The sequence below is a fragment of the Podarcis tiliguerta genome (assembly GCF_965153285.1).
Source record: "Podarcis tiliguerta genome assembly, chromosome: 11".
In the NCBI taxonomy this organism is placed as follows: Eukaryota; Metazoa; Chordata; class Lepidosauria; order Squamata; family Lacertidae; genus Podarcis; species Podarcis tiliguerta.
The window spans coordinates 37629440-37648311 of record NC_139544.1 but is presented as its reverse complement, the minus strand read 5'-3'; the positions used below and the strand labels follow the sequence as shown (position 1 = coordinate 37648311).

The window sequence follows — 18872 nt, the reverse complement described above, 5'->3', positions numbered from 1 at the left end:
TTGGTTTAAGCTATTTTTAAAAGATCCTGAGCTTAGTAATAAAACCAGAAAACATGAAACTTCCATCAAACGAAATGAATAGTAATTTATAGTGGGAATTAAGAATATTAATTACTGCTGAGCTACCGGTTTCCATGGGAATCTTTTTTTAAATATAAAATAAGAAGAAAATCTTAGCTTTTGGGCTGTAAACTTTATAGTCTGCTACTATCTTTCAAAGCTGACCCCCCCCCCCATTCCATTCATTTTTCTTTAGCAGTTTTCTTGCTTATATCACCCTATTTCTAGAATGGCATTTCTCCCAATTGCTGGCACACTTGATCTTTTTTTAAATATAACATGCCAACCCAGTCCTTTGGATCATAATATCCAAGCAAGAAGCCCAAATGGACTCTTCATGGTTCCATTTTTTTCTTGGAAACCTACAAACAACAGAACACAATTCTCTCAGCTTCCTGATTGCAGGTGAAACAGAACTGCACTCTCAAGTTATTATAATCAAGGATCGCATGTGAATTCCAAATGCCGCTAATGCACTCTGTAATATACACAAGGGCAGTTATCTCACTGCAATTCTCATATTCCCAGTCGCCTGTATGTCCATCTGTGTTGGTATTACTTGGTTGGGATCTTGTTAAAGCATTTTCAGAAATAGACTCCTGTAAGTAGGATCTGAAGCAGATAAAATGGAACATGTCTGATAATAATAATAATAATAATAATAATAATAATAATAATAATAATAAATGTCAGACAGTATATTCTTACCTTGAATAAAGTCTAAGCAGTTGAGAAGACCACATTGTCCCATGCTGAAAAGCATTAAGTGTAAATATATATTTATATAATATATATTTTATGCCATATTTGTCCAGAGTAGAGCATGTTTCTAATCTGTCATTTTCCACAATTTATAATGACAGCAAGTTCTTTTAGCTCCATTCCCCCCCCCCCATTTCACCTCCCGTTGCTTAGAAGGTTTTTTTTTAATGGAAATAGTATTAAATAGTTATGGATTAAGAAGATACAGAAGTCACTTTTAGGCTGGAAAGGTTGCAAGCCAAAGCTATGGCGAGAGCTGATCTTACAACAGAAACTGCCAAGCTCTACACCGTTTTATAATAACCTACTGATATAACCTACTGATAACCTACTGATAACTTTTCCCCAAACTGCTATGTCAACAATAGGAAACTTTAAAAAAAAAAGCTTGCAAAGTAGCTTATCATTCAGTTATTATCACATTATCCATCAGGTGCCACCCTTAAAAGATTTCCCACTAAATGTCAACACCACGCAAAAATTTCCTTGTAAAATAGAATTTACCTGGAACTTGTGTGTTCGTAAAATATAGCCAAGTGGGGGAAGCCATAACTCTTTAAAAAGGTATGATACTTATTTAAATGCATAGTGCAGGTGAGGCCAGAGTGTTGTGTTCATCTACCCTCTGACCCCTTATCTAGTGTGCATTAATGCAATATTGCCAGAGAAGTAAAATGTTCTGGGCTGATAAACTCAGTGGGTCCGGAAGACAAACGCACAAGTTGTGTTAGCTGGCTGAATTGGGGCTGCTAACATATGTCTGGATTTTCCCAGACTTTACCGGGATTTCAAAGGTGGAACTGATGGCTGGGGGGAATTTCCGAAATGTAGCGAAAGAAGCTCAACTGAAATATCACAACCCTAGCTGAACCCGTGCTGAAGTTTGGCGCGGGCAGTTTCCTTCCAGTGACCTTTGCCATTCTCTTGCCCACCTGTTATAGGGCAGCATGGACCACTATACTGCCAACTTCCATATTAAGAAAAGTGAGAGCTTTGGAAGGAGAAAACAGAACTTTTATACTTTCCTTTTCAGCTAGGTCTCCATGGGTGTCATCCAACCAAGTTCTACAAGGAGAAGACCTACTGAAATTAATGGACATGACTAAGTTATGCCCATTAATTTCAGTGGGTCTACTCTGATACAGCCCAGTATTACATTTATTATTAATTAAATTTATATCCCATTCTTCATCCCAAAGGAAGGTGGTAAACATACCGGTGACAATGGAATTAAAAAGAAAAGCATATTCATAACATTTAAAAGCTATTGAAAACATATATGCATATATGGCTAAATATAAGCAGTTGTGGAAGAACAGCCCTGATGGTATGTGAATAGGGTCATGGGTTCGACCCCTACATTGGGCAAAATATTCCTGCATTGCCTGGGGTTGGACTAGATGACCCCTTCCAATTCTATGATTACAGTGGTACCTCGGGTTAAGGACTTAATTCGTTCCGGAGGTCCGTTCTTAACCTGAAACTGTTCTTAACTGGAAGCACCACTTTAGCTAATGGGGCTTCCTGCTGCCGCCGTGCCGCCGGAGCACAATTTCTGTTCTCATCCTGAAGCAAAGTTCTTAACCCGAGGTATTATTTCTGGGTTAGCGCAGTCTGTAACCTGAAGCGTATGTAACCCGAGGTACCACTGTATTTGCAAGAATAGAAGAGCATGAGAACTGCTGGAAGTTTTTGATCAAGGATAAAACTAGATTTCCACCAACCAAACCTTTCCTTTCATGATTCACATCCAGGTACTCTTCTACCCTAGGTTTGTCTTCCTTTCTTCCTTTCTTCCTTATTAATGTTCTTTTTCTTCTCTCTATGCTACTGTTGGCTTAGTCTCCCTTCACTTACTGGAAATTTCTTGTCACATCTTCATCCTGCATGTCTAGCACCTCAAAATTGCCCCCATCTCTTACTTCTTCATGCTTCTTAAACCCCCCTTTTCTCCCATTTCCACTTTATCTCAAGAAATCCACCAACAATCTTCCTCTAAACTTTACCATGCTCCCTTCTGCTTGACCATTTTCCACTACTAAACACACAGTAAGGCCACTGAACTTCGGATTCCTATTTCTACCCCAATGCATGGATCTCCCACCTTCATGCAAACTAGATGTTGGTTTGAACACAGAAACAGAAAGATTTCCTTGTGTTAGTAGTAAACTGCATTATCTCTTAACATCTTGGTTTCTGCTATTTTCATATCTGTGACCACAGTTTCCTCTCACAATAAATGCTAAGTTATGTAACTATTCTAGACTTTCTGCTTAATGCTCCTCATTCTCTTTTAAATCAGTTTAAGCCTAGATGAATTCTACTAGTTTCAAGTCAGGAGCGGCACATTCGAAACACAATTTCACCCTCGAAGAAGAAGAGGAGTTTGGATTTGAAGAGGACTCCCCTTCAGGAGTCTCAAAGCGGCTAACAATCTCCTTTCCCTTCCTCCCCCACAACAAACACTCTGTGAGGTGAGTGAGGCTGAGAGACTTCAAAGAAGTGTGACTGGCCCAAGGTCACCCAGCAGCTGCATGTGGAGGAGCGGAGACGCGAACCCGGTTCCCCAGATTACGAGTCTGCCGCTCTTAACCACTATACCACACTGGCTCTCACAGAATTCTGAGCCCACCACAGTGTAACAATTCTAAGCAACCCTGAACAATCTACAGTGTCCAGCATTTTTTAAGGGAATAAATGTGCTCTGAATGTGCTTTAAAGGTATGTTAAACTGGCTGTGTACACACCATACCTTTTAAAGCACATGTCCCTTCCCCACAAGAATCACAGAGCTACAATTCCCTTAACAAACCACTCTTCCAGCATTCTTTGCAGAAGGGTCATCTAGTCCAACCCCCTGCAATGCAGGAATCTCAAGCATCAATGTCAGAGGGCCATCCAACCTCTGCTTAAAAACTTCCAATAAAGGAGAGTCCACCACCTCCTGAGGGAGACCTCTCCACTGCCTATCAGCTCTTACTGTCAGAAAGTTATTCCTGATGTTCAGTTGGAATCTCCTTTCTTGTAACTTGAATCCATTGCTATGAGTCCTACTCTCCAGAGCAGGAGAAAACAAGCTTGTTCCATCATTCATGTGACAGCCCTTTAGATATTTGAAGATGACTGCCAAATCTCCTCTCTGTTTCCTCTTTTCCAGGCTAAACACACCCAACTCCCTCCATTGTTCCCCATAAGGCTTGGTTTCCAGACCCTTGATCATATTGGTCACTCTCCTCTGCACCCATTCCAGTTTATCAATATCCTTCTTAAACTGTGGTGCCCAGAACTGGACACAGTATTCCAGGTGTGGTCTGACCAAGGCGGAATAGAGTGGTACTATTATTTCCCTTGACCTCCTTCTGTTGATGCAGCCTAGAATAGCATTAGCTTTTTTGCTGCTGCATCATACTGTTGACTCATGTTAAACTTGTGGTCCACTAAGACCTTTTGATCCTTTTCACACATACCACTGGCAATCCAGGTGTTCCGCATTTTACATTTTTGCAGCTGGATGTTCCTGTCTAAATGCCAAACTTTACATTTTTCCCTTTTGAAATTCATTTTGTTAGTTTGGGCCCAGTTCTCTAATCTGTTAAGGTCATGTTGAATTCTGAATCTGTCTTCTGCTACCTTCTCGGCTACCTGTCTGAGTTTGGCATCATCTGTGAATTTGATGAGCATCCCCTCAATTCCTTCATCCAAGTCATTGGCTAAAAGATGTTGAACAACATGTACTTAAAATATGTGGTGTGTACACAGCTACTGAGTTGCAGGGGCTCACCTTCTCTCGAGTAAAGGGGAATTGCTGAGTAATTCTGGGAGACTACACTGTTCTTAGGGATTTGTGTGCTGGGAAACATTTCACAAGGAATGGGGAACCTGCAATAGCCCTCCAGATGTTGTTGGATGTTGTGTAGCAACTATTCCTCCCAGTACGTTTCTGAGCACAATTCAAAGTGTTGGTGTTGACCTTTAAAGCCCTAAACGGCCTCAGTCCAGTATACCTGAAGTATATCTCCACCCCCATCTTTCTGCCTGGACACTGAGGTCCAGTGCCGAGGGCCTTCTGGCAGTTCCCTCACTGCCAGAACCAGGCAGAGGGCCTTCTTGGTAGTGGTGCCCGTCCTGTGGAACGCCCTCCCATCAGATGTCAAAGCGATAAATAACTACCTGACATTTAGAAGACATCTGAAGGCAGCCCTGTTCAGGGAAGTTTTTAATCTGTGATATTTTACTGTATTTTTTGTTTCTATGGAAGCCACCCAGAGTGGCTGGGGAAACCCAGCCAGATGGGCGGGGTACAAATAATAAATTATTATTATTATTATTATTATTATTATTATTATTATTATTATTATTTATATTCTTGCTCCAGGTGAACACGTCACCATTTTTTAAAAAGCTTTTTTTGCAGTTTCATTTCTATGTGGTATCTTCCATTGCAGATACAATTGGCTAGCAAAGATTTTGGTGGGAGAGGGGGAAATATGATTTTTATTGTTCCTGGTGTAATCACAAATGCTGTTACTCAAATACTACAATGCTATGTACCTGGGACTATCCGTGAACACAGCTGCTAGGCTACCGATTTGGACCAGCTAAAGTGAACACCTCACCAGCACAGCTACTCTGGCTACTGGTCTGTTTCCAGCATAATTCAAGATTATGGTTATTACTTATAAATGCATTGGTCCTAAGTTAACTAAGGATCCACCTACACTCTACGGGTCTGCTCAAACCTTTTGTTTTTCATCCAATAGACCCTTCTGCAATCTGAAGTTAGGTAGGTGGTGCCTGGGGAAATGGTTTTACTGGTCAGGGCCCCCCACCTAGGAATGCCTTCCAGTCACATGAGATGGCCTGATGGCATCCTTGATGTCTTTTTAGTGCCAGGAGAAGGCTTCTGTATTTGTCTAGGTCGGAATTCTGGCATGTTTTATAGCTGGTTTTATTTGATATTTAAAAGGTTTTGTCAGGTTTTTTTACTTTCATTTCTGATTTTTATGGCAGCTTTGATTGTGTGTTCGGTTTGGTTGTATTTGCAAGGCCGATAAGGGTCTCTCTGAGTTAACCTGGCTCAGAGGCAGGCAAATTGCCAGAACATCAGCACTTTGTGAGCAGACAGATAGATGCAAATTATGTGCAATGGTGCTAACAGGAGTAGCGGTTCCAAGTTTTCAATCTGCCAGGTGGGTGGTTTTGTTATCAGGAAGCCTGAGTTATCAAGATTTAAAGTGAATTATTAGCATTTTCCATTTTGTATTAAAGTGTATTTTATTTTTAGCATTTCGTTTTGAGCACTTTCATCTTGGGCACTTCTGTTTTGAAGGCATAATGAGAATCTCTGTTTCAAAGAACCTAGAGTCAAAGGATCAAAGGGAGCGTGCTGATGTGAGGGGGGGAGAAGGGTGTGGGCATGATTTATTGAGCCAGGAACACTATCTCAGTTGCCCCTGGGGGTAGGACCACACCTACCCATACTCAAAAGAGGTATGAAACATAAAGAGAGGGCACTTCCCATTTCACTGCTAGCTAAATTATATTCAAGGTATGGACAAGTGAAACTTCTCTTTGCTTTAGCTGAAGCTACCAGGAGTGAGGAGAGTAAAGGAAAGAGGGATGGCAGACCCGGACGTCTCAGCTACCTGTACTGCACTCCCAGCTCCACAGCCCATACATCCCACATAGTAGTAGGAAGATGAACCAGCAGCACAGATGGCATGTACATTTAAACATATGGCAATTAAATTACTATGACTTTGTTACTGGGTTCTGAATTGTAACATTCATAGGTTTATTGTGACATTTTAATTGCAAGATACACTTTCGTATTGTTTGGACTGTTAATTTCATAGTATTGTACTTGCTTTGCCTGCTATTGTTAATTGCTTCAGGCTTATGTCTGGAAATAAGTAAAACTGTATATAAAAAGATGCCCCCCCCCCCATTTTTAAAAAACCTTCCTTTCACTTGTTTTCAAGCACGATACCATTGCAACTTTGCAAGTTGTGGGGTAAAATAAGCTGGACTGAAAACTCTTTTAAACATGCCAGTGCAGAAAGGCATCAAGCGGCAAACTATTCTGAAAAAGCACCTGGGCTGGTAAAAATTTCTCAAGCAGTCAGCATGAAGCCCAAGCCTGTTTTTTTACAAAGCTTGAGAAAAATGGTGTGCAGAAGCTTTTTGTTGGCAAAATTCAGTCTGGGAATGGATTTCTTACATTTGAGTGACACCTGCTGGCAAAGCTCTCTCCTTTCACCACAAGGTCTGAGTTTTAAGCTTAGATAATATTTGCTATAGTTTTCCCAGTATGGTTTTCCCAGTAGTTATGTATGGAAGTGATAGCTGGACCATAAAGAAGGCTGATCGCAGAAGAATTGATGCTTTTGAATTATGGTGCTGGACGAGACTCTTGAGAGTCCCATGGACTGCAAGAAGATCAAACGTATCCATTCTTAAGGAAATCAGTCCTGAGTGCTCACTGGAAGGATAGATCCTGAAGCTGAGACTCCAATACTTTGGCCACCTCATGAGAAGACTCCCTGGAAAAGACCCTGATGTTGGGAAAGATGGAGGGCACAAGGAGAAGGGGACAACAGAGGACGAGATGGTTGGATAGTGTTCTCGAAGCTACCAACATGAATTTGACCAAACTGCAGGAGGCAGTGGAAGACAGAAGTGCCTGGCGTGCTCTGGCCCATGGGGTCACAAAGAGTCGGACACGACTAAACCACTAAACAACAACAACAATATTTGCTATCTGGACATTCAAGCTCTGCCCTGCTACACAGTTGACCATGAAGGAAAGAGGAGTGGAAACAATAAATGTCCACTCTGCCCTCTTTCTCAGTATGGCTGGCACAAAGCAGAGACTGGCACTCAGGGCTTTTTTTCAGTGGGAACTCACCGGAGCTCTTAAGCAATCTGGATACTGTGATTGGAAACCATCCTCAACCATTCAACAATGAATTTCTTCCCTCCTTGGGAAACATCCATCCAATAAATAAAATCAAATACTGAGCCCATGCTGACATCCTGATCCTATGTCCCAGGACTTTGCTTGCTGGAGGAGGCCTGGGTTGCTTCTCCAGCACAAAAACAAACAATTCCTTTGCCGCAAGGCTCTAGGGTAAGCAACAGTAATTGGCGATGGATAGCCAGAGTTTGTCTTCTGCCACTATTGTGGTGCTGTAAGTACTGTTATGACAGTGTCTTGCTGACTTTGTTAGTTGTGTGCAACTGTGCCTTATTTGGTGTGCCCCAAGTCTAAGCAGTCTGTATGAAAAGCAAGGAAGAACAAGTCTCCTCTTAGACTGACCAATAGACCTTACATAGCATTCTGATCATGGTCCACCAATTAGCTCTGTATCCCAGAACATACTTGGCTTTGTACTTTGTTTTCCCTTCCCTTGCCTGGCCCCTTCTGCTCTGCTTTCTAAGTTGGTTATGTCTTGATTTCTTCTACCTGCCCTGATTCAGCAAATGATTTTCTTGCCCAGCGGTGGTCCTAACCAATGAATAGGATGTAGAAAGAATGAGGACACGGTCTACTTTCTGCAAGCCTACCAGCTGGTTAAAAAGCTCCTACGTGTAAAGATTCATGAGCACTGACGTGAGTCCTCTGAGGGGTTTAGGTAGAATAGAGCTTGCGAATTATTAAAGTGAACACATTTTTTTAAAATAGAAAGAACCATAATTATGCAAAACAATACAGCAGTTGTCCAGGGATTAACTAAATGTGTAAGTAATTTGTTTAACACATGAACAATGCAGTATTTGCAGAGAAAATTTAGACCAATTTTGTCAGTCAGTCCAAACTGCATATGGGGAGGGGAGAAATTTGGTGTGGTTAACATTTCAGTGCAAATGTTCCTCATTTGCACTTCCCAAAACCATGCACAAACTGAAATACAAACCCTTATTCCCCGTCCCCTTGCTAACCACACTGAGGCATGAATTAAATGTACACGGTGATAAGAGCCTAGAACTATCACTCAACTCCCAATCTCCAGCCTTTTGCTTCTAGTTCTCCACTGAGGGTTTATCCACACGTAGCTTTTGCCCTGCTCTTTCCGGGCACAGCTTTGTGCTTAAAAGCTCTGTGCCCAAGTGTCCCCCTCCCCTTGCCCTGAGTTTCCCCTGTGAAAACCTGCTCTTGAGTGCTCAATTGGAGCAAACATCCATTTGGGTTTTCTGCAGATTGGCATTTGCTCTGAGTGACGGAGAGCAGGTTTTCACAGGGAAAACTCTGGAGCAATAAAGAAGGCAGGGAGGTTTAAAGTGTGGACCATGCCTAGCAAGAGCAGTGGACAGGTGAGTGTGGATAAGCCCTAAGAGACTCAGCTCTCCTGGGATATCACCCTGGCACCTGCAGAGCTTTACTAAGGAAACTAGTTAGGAGTTTCCCTGTCAGGGGAAGAGAGTCAGGTCATTCTGTTCCATCTAGGTGTGATAGCATAGGCCACTTTTTACAGCGACTGCAGCTATAGCAACTTTATAAAGTGCTTGTCTTATTGGGCAATTCTCCTAATTCTGATAGCCACCTTGTCCACTAAGGTGACTATCAAAGCTAGGGCTTTACTAAGGGTTTTTGTTGTTGCTGTTTTGACATGGCATGAAATTAGCTGTGAGCCACTGTGTTGAGCAAGTCCCAAGCCTGTTTCCTAAAGTAGGAAAGCTCCTGGAGAAATTCTTGTTCAGAACAAATGTTGGCCTGAATGCACAACACACCACCAGGGGGCAGTAACAGCTGATGTGAACGCTCACAAGGTTCCTCTGGTATTGCCTTCATCAGGACTGCACCAAGGCAGGCAGGACGTGCTGTTCTGTGATCCAAAATGCCTTACATGTATAAAACCCTAGCTGGACGGCAGAGGGGCTTGAATACCTTCAAATGCCCAGAATACAGTATGAGAATAAGACGTACCTCATTTATAAATATTTGCTTAAAATGTATTTTAAGGATTGCATCATAAAACCTTTGGACTGGGATATTCAGTTTGCAACTTTCACAGACAACATCTGTGACAGGCACATTTCTATAATTCACATATGCTAAATATGCACTATATTTATACGCCACAATGGTGCAAGTATGCAATACTTTCATGGTCAAACTAAATGTGGAATATTAAATGTTCTTGTATGTTTTTTCTAGTAGTGTGATAAAATTGCTAGTGCTTTTGCAATAGTACAGACATAGGCAAACTTGGCCCTCCAGATGTTTTGAGTCTACAATTCCTATCATCCCTGACCACTGGTCCTGTTAGCTAGGGATGATGGGAGTTGTAGTCCCAAAACATCTGGAGGGCCAAATTTGCCTATGCCTGCAATAGTATGTAACAGAATTGAGGGGCGGGGATATTTGGCAACTTTATTAATGGCGTTCATACGATTTTGCTGCCATGAGGTAGCAACTTTGAAAACTAAAGTTGTAGTTCCAGGCTCAGGAATAAATATTGAACTCATGTGATCTTCCTTCTGTGTAAATATGCATTGGTTCAGTCTATACATGGTCTTTTACATGGTTGTATTAATTAACATTTGTACATATTCATTTGCCTGTAAAGCATGCAAAATTGTTCTTTATTCTTTTCTCTTATTCTTATTCTTTTTTTGCATCTTTTTTGCATGCAACCAGCAGTAATCAAAACTGGAGAGTTACCAATTCTCATTAGTAAAAACAACTTAATTTTACTAATTAGGCATATGCAAATAAATCATGATTTTTTTAAAAAGAAAGGTAGCATGTAAGACAGAAGTAAAATCCCAAAGATATATAAAGAAGCAAATCTGCAATCTAGTGCTGTATTGACATTTCTGATAGTTACTTCTTTTGTCAGTTCAAAACAGCACACCCAGCCCTCTCTCTCTCTCTCTCTCTCTCTCTCTCTTACTTCCCCTGGCAAAGGGAGACGCTCCTGTAACTTCCAGTTGCTCCTTATATGCAAGCAGTGATTTCAAAAGTAATAAGCACTGGGAATTGTGGGGCAGAGAGCATAATAAGTTCATTTGCATGCACATCTCATTTCCCAGGTGTTTATTTGCAAGTGGTCGCTATTTACCAGGAAGCTCAATGTAAGGCTGCAGCTGATTTTACAATTATTCACTGAGTAGCCTCTCTTATACATCAGCAGATGTATAAGACATGGATCTGCATGCTAAAGTTTGAAATCTAATGGCCTAATTATGCTGCTCTTGTTTTTAGGAAGGACCTCAGGAGAAGTCCCATTGATTTCCCATTAATTTCTAAGTAGTACCAAACACATTTTGCTTTGCATAAACTGAGTCCTTACTAGAGCAACAGCAGAGACAAGTGCTGCAGTTCTCAAAGGGCATGTGATTCCCTTAGAATGATTTATTATTATTATTATTGTTTATTATTATACATTAACATTGATGTACATGGAGTTTTTCAGGCGTGGGAAGGCAGAGAAGTTTCTGCTAGTGGAAATACTGAATGAGTAATTTGACAAGGAGATAGACGATGTAAGGATTTAGGCATTTCCTCCATGCATTTATGCTGGCTTTGAGTTTGATACCATGCACTCTGCCAGTCTCTTCACCAGCATCTGTGTGTTCAGCTGGAGTCTGAAAAAGGGCACCTATGTGCCTACTCAGGTCATCAGAAGCAGCAGTGATGCTGGATCACAGAGGGCCCTGCTCTCTTCCGTCATAGAACAAATGCATGGAAGGAATGTCTGAAAGAGGCTAAAAGAGGCAGTGAATTTGAGGAAGGCAGTTCAGTTCAGTGCAGGCGGGTGGTCCAGATAGTAGCACAAGGTGAAGCTCCCAAATTTGCACTTTCCAAAGTGATACAAAGACTGAAATACAGCCAGCCTGCAAAATTTGCACTTCTCTGAATCTTGCAGTTCTTCAGCAATGTTACAAAAATGCTTATATTGTGGTAAAGTGTACATAAAAATGCATGTGTTGATGAAAATAAAATGCAGAAATGCATTATACTAAGGGAATGTTACTTGCATTTCCATATTAGACAAAAATGCAGGTCAACATGTGGCTATTAGCACAACAACGCTGATGAATTTTCTTGAGAACTTTTCGTTAAAGCAAAAACTAATGAGGAAATGTGGAGAACTGAATTGAAGATTAGAAAATACATAAATTCAAAAACTGACAGACTCACCCATCCCTAATCAAGGGAGACGGTTTGTTAATTTTTTTTAGACTGAGGGAAATTGTGGTGTATTTAATTATTTTGGATACAGAAAGAAAGGAGCTAGGGGAATGGAATAGGATGACAACAATATGCAGTGCGGGGAAGCAGAGCAGCCTGCAGGAATTTGGGAGAGGGTATTGATGAGAATAATAGGGTTGTCATATGAATTGAGACTGCAGCCAGGAACAAAGGGCTGAGAGAAGTATAGATGTGGAGAGGTGGGAATGAGCGAGGGAGGCATGGATTTGGCTTTTATCATTGAAGATGGAAGCAAAGTCCTGGCTACAGGGTAGTGATATATATCTTTTGAAATGATAAGTAATCCCTCTTTTTTTATTTGAAAACGGAGCTCAGTTTTGGTTTAAAAAATGGATGAACGCAACAGAGGGAGACTGGAAATGGATAATGGTGACCCTTTTCTAGCTGCCATTTGTAATCTCAAGAGGACATTCCATAATGTTGCTGCATAGTAATAACACAGCTGATTAACAGCCACAGGTAGTTGAAAGACCAGAGGTACAAGCTGCTTCCCAATTCTGGCGTACTATGGCTTCGCAGCATTTGCACAGCAGCTTGTTCCATTTCCCCTGTGTTCCCCTACCTGTTGATTGTTGCGTTCTATTTGAGCTTTCACACAATGTAAAAGCCACTTCCAGAAATCCAGCAAAATATAGTGGATGCTTAGTGCTCTTTTCCATGTTTATTGCATCCAGAAAAACCCCATTTGCAACCCCATTAACCCAGAAAATCACAGGAATTGGGGGTGGTATACTTGCGTGGGTTAAACCACAGAGCCTAGGGCTTGCCGATCAGAAGGTCGGCGGTTCGAATCCCCGCAACAGGTTGAGCTCCCATTGCTCGGTCCCTGCTCTTGCCAACCTAGCAGTTCGAAAGCATCTCAAAGTGCAAGTAGATAAATAGGTATCGCTCCGGCGGGAAGGTAAACGGCATTTCTGTGCGCTGCTGTGGTTTGCCAGAAGCGGCTTAGTCATGCTGGACACATGACCCGGAAGCTGTACGCCGGCTCCCTTGGCCAGTAATGCGGGATGAGCGCCGCAACCCCAGAGTCGGTCAGGACTGGACCTAATGGTCAGGGGTCCCTTTACCTTTATACTTGCGTACAGTTCTCTCCTGCCAGTTTCATTGGTGACTCTTGGGGTCACAGAAGCACACTAGTGTGGAAAGTGTGTATGTGGCGGGGGGATAGGTCCACTGTCCAGTGACTGGTGTGAACGAAATTTAGTGCAATCAGTCAAAAGCTGCACTTAAATTAACGCAAAAGGCACTGCAGTGTGAAGCATTAGAAAACGGGACGAAAGCACCAGCATTCTCATCAGGAAAACTAACGTAATATTTCCCAAGAATGAATGCACCCTATATATGTGGACATATTTTTAATGGGGCAGAAAAGGGGGACTGTTTAGGTGACACCCCCTCCCCCAATTTGTTCAAGAGTTTCTGTACACTCATGCAGAAGTAGCCATAGGATGTGAGCAAGACAAACTGTCTCCACATATTCATATGTTTTAGTTGTGCTCTTTGAGTACGATGAAAAACAAGATTCCTTCCACTTTAATTTTGATCCACAAGAAAAACATTAATCAAGTATGAAATCCAAATTATTCTTTTCTTGCCAAACCTTTTTGTTATTCTGTGCAGTTTGCATTGTGAAGGTAGCTAGGACTATACCTAAGAATTACTGCTAAGTGAAAAAACTCCTGCATAATATGCAGGATTTAAGTCTCCTTCCTTTAGTTTCCCTCCAATACTTGCCTTGTTTTTATGTTTATTTTAGAATATTAAAAGTTGGCTGAACCTAAATGTATGCGGTACAAACACATTTGCCAATGTCATGGCAACAGATAAAAAATTGTTTATAATGACAAATTTATCCTCCTCCTGACAGGAGTCATCATTGATGGTGCTGATCTTTTCGCACCCCCCATGCTACCTCCCCCCCCTGAAAACCCCCATATTGTGGAAGTCAGGTTCTTAAAATAATAGCCTGTGTTATCATTTCACTAGTAATCTCTTTGAGATTGCGAGCTGCTCGTTTTAGCATTCACTCCAATTTTCCTTTTGATATTTTTTTTCCTTGTTCTTCTTCTGTTCAAACAGTTTTCTGATTGCCCCAGCTCATTGCTGTGGGGCCTGAGGCAGAAGAGAGAAACAGCTGACACCTCACAATGTCATTCAGCAAAGCCCAGACCTCCCCTCTAGCAACAGCCAGAGCCCCCCAAAAGGTAGGAAAACAGTCAAAGCACCTTTCTGAATTATTACCACCATCACTCTCTACTTCCTATTTTTTTTTGGGAAGTTGAACAGGGTTTCTAAAATCCTATTTAGCATTATCTATCTCAGAAATCTTTATTGTCTGGGCACCATTTCTAAACTTCATAGGTGAGCACTGCTTTAGGGAGCGTGATTTAACCGGAATAAAATTTAAAACCAGACACAAATGTGTTAGATCAGCTGTTATGCTTGTTGCTAGCCAGCCGGCCTCAAGAGGAGCCAGCCACAGGAGGCACTCCATGCTCAGCCTCCTCTGCCCCCTCAACATTGAGAGGGCCCACCCCTCCCAATAGATGGGGTGGATGGACACACCTCGGCCCCACTTGGCACGCCTGGGAGCAGCAGAGAACCTGTGCAGGTGTTGCTGAACTGAAATCTTCTCTGCCTTAAGACTAGAACTTAGGTAAAGGTAAAGGGACCCCTGACCATTAGGTCCAGTCATGACCGACTCTGGGGTTGCGGCGCTCATTTCGCTTTATTGGCCGAGGGAGCCGGCGTACAGCTTCCAGGTCATGTGGCCAGCATGACTAAGCCACTTCTGGTGAACCAGAGCAGCGCATGGAAACACCGTTTATCTTCCTGCCGGAGCGGTACCTATTTATCTACTTGCACTTTGACGTGCTTTCGAACTGCTGGGTTGGCAGGAGCAGGGACCGAGCAATGGGAGCTCAGCCTGTCGCGGGGATTCGAACCGCCGACCTTCTGATCGGCAAGTCCTAGGTTCTGTGGTTTAACCCACAGCGCCACCGGCGTCCCTAAAGACTAGAAGTTGGGGACACCCAATTACACTGAATGTTGGAAGAATCAGGACAGACAAAAGAAAGTACTTCTTTACACACTGCATAGTTAAAACAATGGTGTCCACGTCCGCAAGAAGTAGTGATCTCCACCCACTAGTATGGCTTCAAAAGAGAAATTGGCAAATTCATGTAGGATAAGGCTATCAATAGCTACTAGCCACAATGGCTGTGTTCCACTCTTACTATCTGATAATTTGAGTTGTTGGACATTGCAAGTGGGGAGAATGTTGCTGTTTTGGGTTTGCCACAGAAATTTGGGTGGCCACTGTGAGAACAGGATACTGGACTAGATGGGTCATTGTCATGGCCCAGCAGGCTCTTCTGATGCTTTCCTGACCATGGGTTATGCTTGTTTCTCATCCCTGCCTTACATAAAGACCTCTGTAAGATGCAGTGAAAAGATAATCAGACAAAGACTGTGTCTGTTTCCAAAAAAACTCTTTGATTCTTGGAACATCACGTTCATTCATGAGGTTTTCATAGATACTTTGATAAACCATGGGGGTGGGGGAAATTAACCAAATAGATTTGATCTTAATGATTGCATCTCTAGACGAAGAAGAAATGTGTTGCCATAATTTCCTCCCTCCTATCATGTTGAGATAAAATGCTGCCCTTCTTTCAAGATGTCATCATTTTGAACAAAGGATATTTCTGCCCTTTGATGCTGGCATTGATTTAGAATTACTTATTCAAAGCTGTTGTGAGAGGAAAAAAACCATGGCAACATTACTAGACACAAAATAATTTTGGAGAAGCAGTGCAAAGTGTTAAAACTTGAAATGAAAAATAAAGTGTTTACTGCTTGGGCTTTAGTTAATATCTGAGGGCTTTAGTTAATTTCCATCCGGGGGCAGGGGCAGAATTAGCCCACACATTTTACAGACAGAGTGTGGATTTTGTTTTAATTACTTGAGCTGAAACAGCAAAGGCTGCATCAGAAGCAATAATTCCTTGAATCCTTCCCTCAGTAGCCAAACCAATGTAATAGACACTTCGAAGATGCATTTGATATCTTAAGAGGAAGGAGAAAAGTGGCGGGGGTTTTTTTGTGGGGGGAGGCAGGGAGTGGTGGAATCTGAGACTTTTGCAGACAGGTTTGATTCCAAATGCATTTGAGCAGCCTCTCATCTGCTCATCTGAAAACCTTTGGGGATGGTTGGTGTGTGAGCACATGGTGTACTTGAGGCTGCCAAGCCAAGATTGTATCCTCTGTTCTCAGTGTCTCCAGTAATCCTTCCTGATCACTAAAGCTATCAAAATGCTCTTTGGCTGAAACAAATTTATTATCAATGCCACGCAGGGGATCCAGATGGAAGCACAAAAGGTTCCTTCACTGTACCCAGGAGGGGGTGAACTTGTCAATTATTTCTATCAGTTCCATTTTGCAAATCTAAAGTTCTGTTCTCCATATTTCCAAAACAGTTTGCATATTTTTATTTTTTAAGTTCTCATGAAAATCCGTCAACATTTCTCCTAACTGATATTTTTTGCATGCAGTTTTCTCTAATATAACACATTTTCTATGAATTTTCAGTAATATATGCATTTCTAGATACACATTACCTCATACATACATTTTGGTACATACTATTTGGTGGCATAGCTGTCAATTTACAGATTTGAAAATAAGGGACCAGCAGCCAAAATAAGGGACCTGCAGCCTCACCTGTTCCAGGCACTCCAGTCTTCCTGTCCTCCTGCAGTCTGGTCAAACTCATGCTGGTAGCTTCAAGAACACTGTCCAACCAACTTTGTAACCAGAGGTTCAACTGAATAGAATCTGAATCACATGCACCACAAAGCCTATGCAGCCTCAACTTAAGATGGCTCCCCGGCCTGGCTTTCCACTGCAAAGTTTGCAGCAGCACGTGCAACAAAATGGCGTCCAGCATTCAAAAACCCCCTCAGCTTGCATTAACTAGCCACACACAAGGCATGCAAGCTCCATCCCCCAGTTGTTCTTAGACTTCTTATTGGGTGAGCAACACAGCCAAGCAACACAGTTGGAGCCTCCCTCCTCCCTGGCCGGCAGGGAGGGAGGGAGAGGAGCTGCTTCCTTTGAAATTTAAGGGACATCATTTAAGGGACATCCATCAATAAGGGACAGCAGCGGGATATGGCGCTGGAATAAGGGACTGTCCCTTCAAATAAGGGACACTTGACAGCTATGTTTGGTGGCGGGGGCGGGAGCGGTTTGAGGTGGAAATTCCTCTGAAAAGTGATTTTGTTTTGGTGGTGGTGGTTGTGGTGGTTGTGGAGAAGGATATCAGCAGATCCTCTTGGGACCAGTGGAGAATTTCCCCACAAAGCAAACTTAAGGTTTGGAGGACGAGGAAATATAGTATGCTCAGGGCCACAGCAGGGGAGGAAAGAGTTAATCCCCCATTCCTGCTCTAATCAAATTATTTTAAGTTATTTTAATATTATGGGCTGCATCCAATTAAGTTTTGCTTGGAATGGACCCATTGAAAAAAATGGACCTAAGTTAGTAATGGTCATTATAAGTAGGATTAATTCTGTATACAACCCTGTATTTTTATATTGCTGCGACTCACCTGGTGGCAAAGAAATCCTATGAATGAATAATAAATTAATAATCCCATAATTTATCCCTCTCCCCAGTTGATGCTGTTTGCAGTTTACAGAATGCAAATGTATGCAAATAAAATGCATGGCAAATGTAAATACAAATTTAAAATTAACACATGTCTTTTGGCTGTACAAAACTAGTCCTCACTGAATCAGTGAGGCAAATTCTGTTTTATATTTAAAATGTTTACACTCTTATTTCTTTATAATTATTTTATTAATACAGTATAGTAGCCGTTTCAGCATAACTTCATTTAATAGTCATTTATATACCACACTTCATACAAGATTACACAGCGGTTCACAAGTAAGTAAAATAAAAAATAAAGAACCACAACAGAAAACAATATAATATATTTTTAAAAAACCCTACACTATCTTGCAGAGCCACCAAGTGTCCCTATTTTCCAGGGACAGTCCCGGATTTACAGAAGCTGTCCCAGTTCCTGATTTTATCTCGGAATGTCCTGCTTTTCCTTAGGATGTCCCTATTTTCACTGCAGAAATGTTGGAGGGTATGGAGTTATGCGACCCCTGAGCCACCTGAAGGCAAACCTATATAGGGAAGTTTTTTAAAAAAAAGTTCAGTGTTTTATTATGTTTAAATATATGTTGAAAGCCATCCAGAATGCCTAGGCAACCCAGTCAGATGGGCAGGGCATAAATAATAAAATCATCATCATCATCATCATCATCATGGAAAAGGATGTTGCTGTTTTCATCAAAGAAATGTTGGAGGGTATGATCTTGTAACTTCAAAGCAGCGGCAAAACAATAGGTGCTGAAGGGATTGGGGTGCGTCTGAGGACAGACAGTTCAGCCACTCCTCAAAGTCCAGTTGAAGGACAACATCTGAAGGACTCAAAAGGGTGGGTGCAGAGGTGTGTCTTCAGTAAACGTCAAACTTGATGTCTGAGGTAGAGAATTCCACAAGGACACCAAACTGAGAAGGCTCTTGCCTGAATTTCTGCCTCCCTAAGTGCTACCCAGTGGTGGTACCATGAGAAAGCCCCCACCCACAGGAAAAAAAATATATTTCAGTGTCCAAGCTGAAGATGGCAAAGCTGTACTTGGGCCCAAGCCATTTAAACATGCTTGGAATCAGTGGCGGAACTTTATGCTCCGGCACAGGGGGGCGGAGAGCAGATGGGGGCGGGGCTTGTGCATGTCCTGGGGGCAGGGCACGC

At 42.0% G+C, this 18872-nt stretch overlaps 1 protein-coding gene across 1 annotated transcript in view; it reads right to left on the bottom strand.

Annotated features, from left to right (window-relative positions):
- Window positions 1-18872, bottom strand: part of LOC310659873 (interleukin-6 receptor subunit beta-like) — a 76903-nt gene that overhangs the window by 35839 nt on the left and 22192 nt on the right. Inside the window, exon 2 of the mRNA XM_083403926.1 lies at window positions 769-812. Within this exon, the coding sequence (XP_083260052.1) occupies window positions 769-811 (43 nt within the window). The 5' untranslated portion in view covers window position 812. The remainder of the gene's footprint in view (window positions 1-768; window positions 813-18872) is intronic.